The sequence below is a fragment of the Telopea speciosissima genome, chromosome 6 (genome assembly GCF_018873765.1).
Source record: "Telopea speciosissima isolate NSW1024214 ecotype Mountain lineage chromosome 6, Tspe_v1, whole genome shotgun sequence".
Lineage (NCBI taxonomy): Eukaryota > Viridiplantae > Streptophyta > Magnoliopsida > Proteales > Proteaceae > Telopea > Telopea speciosissima.
Window position 1 is genome coordinate 14,350,003 of NC_057921.1, and position 6,612 is coordinate 14,356,614.

Here is a 6,612-nt window from a genome sequence, read left to right on the forward strand (position 1 = left end):
TGGGCTAGATAGCCTTGGACCTTATGCGCAATTGAAAAAGTTTGGGTTCATCAATTATGAGATCAACCACATGACATATGTGGAAAACTCAGACAATGAAGAAGAATGACTAATCTAACGGTTCATATTCAATCCATTAGGGAAGAGCCACCTGAGGGTACCATTAAAGCCATTGAAGAGGTCATGCCAAACTTGATCCAAGCCATATCTGCACTAGCCATTAGTGAGACTCTCTCCGGAGACACTTTCTTTGTGCAGATAGGAGGAAATACCGACGATAGTGAAGAAGAAGACTTCGAGTCACACTCTGAAGATGAGTTCTCCATTGAGACTGCGATAAACAATATTGGAAAAGACAATGACGAAATGGACCCAACTAATTTCATCCAATCCATCCCTCCCGAAAATGAGGGAAGTAGCAATAGTGAGGAGGAAAGATCTCCAAAAAATTCGAGAAGATCGTGGTTCATCAAAGAAGAAGACTTCAATAGATGGAGAATTAGTGTCTTCCATCAAGTGCAAGACATCCTTGAGCTAATTTCCACAGCCTATGACATCATATACAAAGCTACCTCTAGCTTCCCGAACATGGTGTGCGGTCACTTGGCGAAGCAAGTTGAAAAGATAGAATTACCAGCAGAAGAAGATGCAATTTAGAGAATATTTTACGGGTTGAGAAACCTGGCTTGGCTAAATCTTGCCATAACAAAGCATTTCTTTGGGAATCTACCCTAAGATCCTATTTTATAATTAGATAACTTCCCCTATGCTGATCCACCATGAATGGTAGAGGAATGGGAAAATTGGGTCGATAACATCAATATCGGAGGTCCGTATTTTGATCCAACAGAAGGGATTCACCCTATTGACAGTAGTGGGGGAGAAGAAGAGTACCCAAGTCATCAAGCTTCTGAAAAATAGTCAGATGAAGAAACATCCACTGAAAGTCTGAATGACGAAGTAATGGATGAAGGCACTGGTAGTGAACTACCCAGCGAAGCGTCTGAAATGGAGAAGAACCTACTGCCAACTTGTATGAGGAAATCTATGGGCCAAGAGCTTGGTCCCTTCCATTCAAAGTAAGAGGGATCCTCAAAACGGTTGATAAGATTCATCAAATGCTCTTTAAGGTAGTACTTTCAGACAAAAGATATCAAGAAGAACTGCAATGGCAACCGCCGGTAAATGAAAAATGGCCATTACCTTAAGTCTTGAATTGGAAGATGCGGTCATCCTCATGTTTGCTCTGGTAAGATATTTGGGCGGAAGTCCTCCAGCATCTCCAGATTCTGAAAGTGAGGAGTATCACGAATGGGCACAAGCACATGATAGGTTCTAGCTCTACAACATCAACATGAATGAACAAATGAGAGATCCCATAAAGAATATTCATCCTGTAATTTCCAGTGAAGAAGAAGCATCAGAAGAGGCGATGAAGATGATGAGTTTATTCTGGAGGTTGAGAGCGAGGCTTCATCCTCTGGCAGCGAGAATTAGCCTTCTCCCCCTCCCTAAGTTATTACACATACTTTTCTTTTAAGCTTCTTCGAATGTTGTATGGATTTTCGATGTTGTTTGTTTGTTTTCTTAGTTCTATCTTATGAACAAAACATGTTAATTATTTTGAGACATTTACTTTTTCCTTTGCAAGGTATAATCCCAAACATTTTTCATTTAATCTCTGATTGTTACATGCATAGGAATGGTAAAACAACGAAAAAGAAGGAGATGGGGTTGATACATAATTCAATAAGATCACCCCGCAATTAGATGTTTCATCCACAATTTGTCCAGTAGATTCACGATCTTCGGCGTTAGCTCTTTTGGTGGTCGAACCTTCACTGTCGATGGTTTTAGAGTCAAATGATACTACATGGGTACAAGATGAGGCAAATAGAAAGTGGTATGGGTCAAACCCATCAACCAAACATAATCACAACCCTGGGTCTTGGAGATTGGGATCTCTATATTCCACCAATGGCAATTCCACTGGATCTTCTCATCCAGTCTTTCTTCCAAATATTTCCTCCAATCCTTGATCACATGAAACTGTACTGTTTCTCTTTGAATTCAAAAATGCTTTAGTTGTAGCTTGGTGTTGGGTACTGGTTGGACCAATTGTAGCCTTTCCAGTAACTTTATTTGTAAAATGGCAAGCGATCCTACACAATGATCTGTGACATATTTTCGAGAAGCTCTCATGTCACCCAGACCCTTGAAAGTCTCAGCTAGCACCATAGGGGCGATATCACATCCTTTCAGAAGCTGTTGAAAATCGGCCATTACAGGGAGAACACCTTTTCTCCGGGTGCATAATAAGTATCTCCCAATCATGCAAAATAAATATGCTTTCTTCCTGGTTTTCTATCGAGCTTTTCTGACGGTTTCCTGCTTGGAAAAGATTCCTGCTACTTTCATAATGTCAATTCTGCATATTCCATGACCTTCTTGGCTACCTTCTTGGTCCATCCGAAGAAATCTTGCAAAACTTCTTCATAGCTGTTGCGTGGAGGGGGACGAAAAAGTCTTCCAGACAGTGGTGAGAGCATGCAAGCTCAAAACTCTTCAATTGTGGGGGTTGTCTTCACATCCCCAAATCTAAAAACATGCAATTCTAGATCCCAACATTGGTATACTTGCTGAAGCATGTCATGATGGATCTCCACATACATAATCCTTCCAAGGATTGATAGATGTACATCATCCAAAGTGGTTGGATCGTCCGAACTCATGCCGATGGTCCATTTTCGTAAAGTCTCATTGAGAGTTGTCCTCTTTGGGGGATGCATCTTGCCTATGTGAAGAACTTTTTAGTAAACTGGAAAAGATCTATCTTTCTTATTTTTTTATCCCTTTTTTAATTTTTTTTAATTTTTTCTTGGACTCAAGGAATAGTCAACTCCTATTAGTAACATATGAGAAGATGCCGGATGGTAGATTTTTGTTGGGTAGTGGAATTTTTATTTGGATGGGTGGTGGAGATTGTCGGGTGGCAGATTTAAGAATATGCCCCTGGTGAACGGTTGTTATGACCGCACTTGAGCATGCCGAGTTGCCTACGTACCCTTTAAAAAGGAATAAGGTTAAACGTTGTTCATGTAGACCTGACGGCTACACGAAATATTTTTTGAGTTGGTCCATGTTGACAAGGCCTTTAACATCTTCTCCATCAAGATCCACGAGTCGAACAGCTTGCCCAGTTAGGATTTCCTTTACTTGATAAAGTCCACTCCAATTTGGCCTGAACTTGCCCCTTAGGTCGTGGATAGGTGCCCTTTGCTCTCAAAGAACCAAATCTCCTTCTTTGATGTTCCACAGGCGAACTCCTTTGTTGAAGGCCCTCGCCATTCTGAGTTGGTACTTTTTGAGGTGATCCATATCTTTCATCCATTTCTCATCTAGCAGGCTGAGCTCATCATGTCTTTCCTGCATCCATTATCCTTCAGGTAATTTGCAGTCCATCAATACTTTGAGGGATGATACTTGGATTTCTACAGGTAATACTACCTCCATTCCATAGACCAATGAAAAAGGAGTTGCCCCAGTAGAAGTTTGAATGGATGTCCAATAAGCCCATAATGCATATGGGAGCTTGTCTGCCCAATCTCTATGAGTATCAGCCATTTTTTGCATTATGACTTTGACATTTTTGTGGCCGCTTCTATGACTCCGTTAGTCTGTGGTCTATAAGTCATAGACCAGTGTCTCTTGATGCCAAACTTATCTGTTTTTCCCAAGAAATGTGCTCTCTGATTGGATATGAGGGCGTGTGGCATTCCGTATCTGCATACAATATTGTCCTTGATGAACTTTGCTACCTTCGCAGCTGTCAAGACAGCGTAAGACTATGCTTCTACTCATTTGGTGAAGTAATCTATGGCAACAGGGATGAATTCATGTCCGTTGGATGCTTTCGGTGTCACCTTTCCTATAATGTCAATGCCCCATGTGGAGAATGGCTAGGGAGCATTCAATGAATGGAGTTCCATGGGAGGAATGTGAATAATGTTGGCAAATATCTTGCACTTGGGACATCTTTTCACAAACGTGGCACAATCTTCTTCCATGGTTGCCCAATAATACCCTAGTCTTAGGATCTTCATGGCGAGCATTCTGGCATTCATATGCGGTCCGCAAATTCCCTGATGGGTTTCTTTCATGATTGTTTAAGCTTGTTCCTCATTTACACAGAGCAATTGTATGTCATCGTAAGATCTTTTGTACAACAAGTCTCCTTGGAGTATGAATTGTGTGGCGTACTTTTGTAGTCGCTTCTTCCCTCCCATTGTGAAATGTTCAAGATACCTCCTTTCTCTGATGAAGTCAATTATGGGTGCAAACCATATTTTTCCATCGGTTGTCAAGACATTCACTGATTCTTCATATGCCGGCTCACATCTTTTGTCTACTAGAAATGGTTGGATCTGGGTATCTGAGCTGCATTCAACCATTGAGGTGAGGGTGGCCAAAGCGTCTGCAAATCTGTTGTTGACTCTTGGCAAATATTCGAATGTGATTTCTTCAAAATTATTAATTATCCCTTCTAAGTGTTCTTGATATGGTTTCAGCTTTTCATTTTTTGTTTTCCATTTCCCTTGAGTTTAACTGATTATGATTGACGAATCCCCATAAACTTTCAACTTCTTGATTTCCAATGCCATGGCGGCCTCCAGGCCAATCACACATGCTTCGTACTCTACAATGTTGTTGGTACATGGGAATTCTAATCGAAAAGCAAAAGGGAGGTAAAGATCTTCTGGAGTTATCAGCAATATTCTAGCCCCGTATCCCCTTTAATTGGCTGCGCCATCAAAATACAACTACCACCAGTCTTTGGATTCTTCTTCTCCCATGCATGCTAAGTCTTCATCTGGGAAAAGATCTTCCATGGGTCGTGAATCTGATTCCACTAGATGTGTAGCTAGATGGTCCGAGATTGCTCGCCCCTTCATAGACTTTTGGTTGACATATGTTATGCCAAATTCTAATAATAACAACCATCTGGCCATCCTTCTAGTTAATACTGGCTTTTCAAACAAGTACTTTATCGGGTCCATCCTTGAGATGAGTCGGATTGGATGTGAAAGCATGTAATGCCTCAATCTTTGAGTTACCCAAACCGAGGCGGTACATATCTTTTCCAAAGGGGTATAGCAAGTTTCGTACTCTAGTAATTTCTTGCTCAAGTAGTAGATTACGTGCTCTTCCCCAATTTTTTGATCAAGCTATGCTACCACTGATCCCATTGCTATTTCTTCAATGAATAAGTATTACAACAGCGGTTCACCCAACATTGGCAGGACAAGTACTGTCGGATGAGTCAAGTACTCTTTTATCTTTTCAAACGCCTCTTGGCACTTGTCGTTCCATTCTTTTGGTTCTTCTTTTCTCAAGAGATTGAAGATGGGTTCACATGTCATGGTTAGGCGTGCTATGAACCGGCTTATATATTGGATGCGACCCAAGAAACCTCAGATTTCTTTTTCTATTTTTGGTGATGGCATTTCTGTTATAGCCTTTATTTTGTCGGGATCCACCTCTATTCCTCTTTCGCTGATGAGAAATCCCAGAAGCTTCCTTGTTGTTGCTCCGAATACACATTTTTGAGGGTTCAATCTGAGCATGTACTCTTTGATTCACTCGAGGAACTTTCTTAGTGCCAGAAAATGCCCTGTGGGGTGACCAATTTGATGATCATGTCATCCACATACACTTCTACTTCTTTGTGTATCATGTCATATAGGATGACCGTGGCTAGTCTTTGATACATTGCTCCCGCGTTCTTCAGGCCAAAGGGCATTACCTTGTAGCAATAAGTTCCCCATGGTGTGGTAAACGTTGTCTTCTCTCTGTCCTTTGGACACATGCTGATCTGATTATACCCAGAGAATTTATCCATAAATGACAATAGGGCATGCTTTGCTGTGTCATCCACCAGTAAGTTGATATGAGGCAATGGGAAATCATCTTTGGGGCTAACTTTGTTGAGGTCTCAAAAATCCACACACATCCGTACTTTCCCATCTTTCGTGGTATCTGGAACAATATTAGGCAACCATTGAGGGTACTGTTCCACTTGGAGATACCCCGCATCCACTGCTTGATGACTTCCTCCCAGATCTTTTCACTCCATTTAGGCTGCATTCTTCTGGGCTTTTGTTTGACAGGCCGACCGTCTGGATATGTAGGCAGTTGATGTTGTATTGTCTTTACATCGATGCTTAGCATATCTTCGTAGGACCATGGGAACACTTCTTGGAATTCTTTCAACAGGGTTGTCATCTGACCAACTTCGTCCTTATCGAGTGAGGAGCCAATTTTAACCATTTAGGGACACTGTTCTGTTCCCATACTTATGAGACACATGTCCTCTCGGACAGGCTCGGCTTTTCTTTGTTTTAGTTATTTTATTAAACAATGGTGTTCGAGGATATCCTCATCATCGGAAGATGAATCGAAAGAAGAAGAAGAGATATACTCAGAATGGTTGACTTCATTCATGATAGAAAGAGGAGTACAAGCAGACTCGACAAACTAGAAGGTACTACCTTCATTGATTACAATAGACTTACTAATAGATGAGACTAGTTTGGAGCTGACGTCTCCTTGAGA

At 41.3% G+C, this 6,612-nt stretch overlaps 1 protein-coding gene across 1 annotated transcript; it reads right to left on the reverse strand.

Moving 5' to 3' along the window:
- Positions 1-902: 902 nt before the first annotated feature.
- On the reverse strand, positions 903-3,624 carry LOC122665466. Its single transcript, XM_043861617.1, has 3 exons — positions 3,508-3,624; positions 3,292-3,426; positions 903-1,136 (listed from the first exon to the last, which is right to left on the reverse strand). The coding sequence occupies exons 1-3, from the start codon at positions 3,622-3,624 to the stop codon at positions 903-905; spliced, it is 486 nt and encodes a 161-aa protein (XP_043717552.1).
- Positions 3,625-6,612: the final 2,988 nt, after the last annotated feature.

Excerpts from the sequence above, each read along its gene's own strand:
- LOC122665466 (XM_043861617.1), bottom strand. The coding sequence starts at position 3,624 with ATGGCTGATACTCATAGAGATTGGGCAGACAAGCTCCCATATGCATTA. Across the intron at positions 3,427-3,507 it reads CATTGGTCTATGGAATGGAG|GAAAGACATGATGAGCTCAG; the intron begins GTAGTATTACCT and ends TAATGGATGCAG. Across the intron at positions 1,137-3,291 it reads ACATCAAAGAAGGAGATTTG|TACTACCTTAAAGAGCATTT; the intron begins GTTCTTTGAGAG and ends TTTGTCTGAAAG.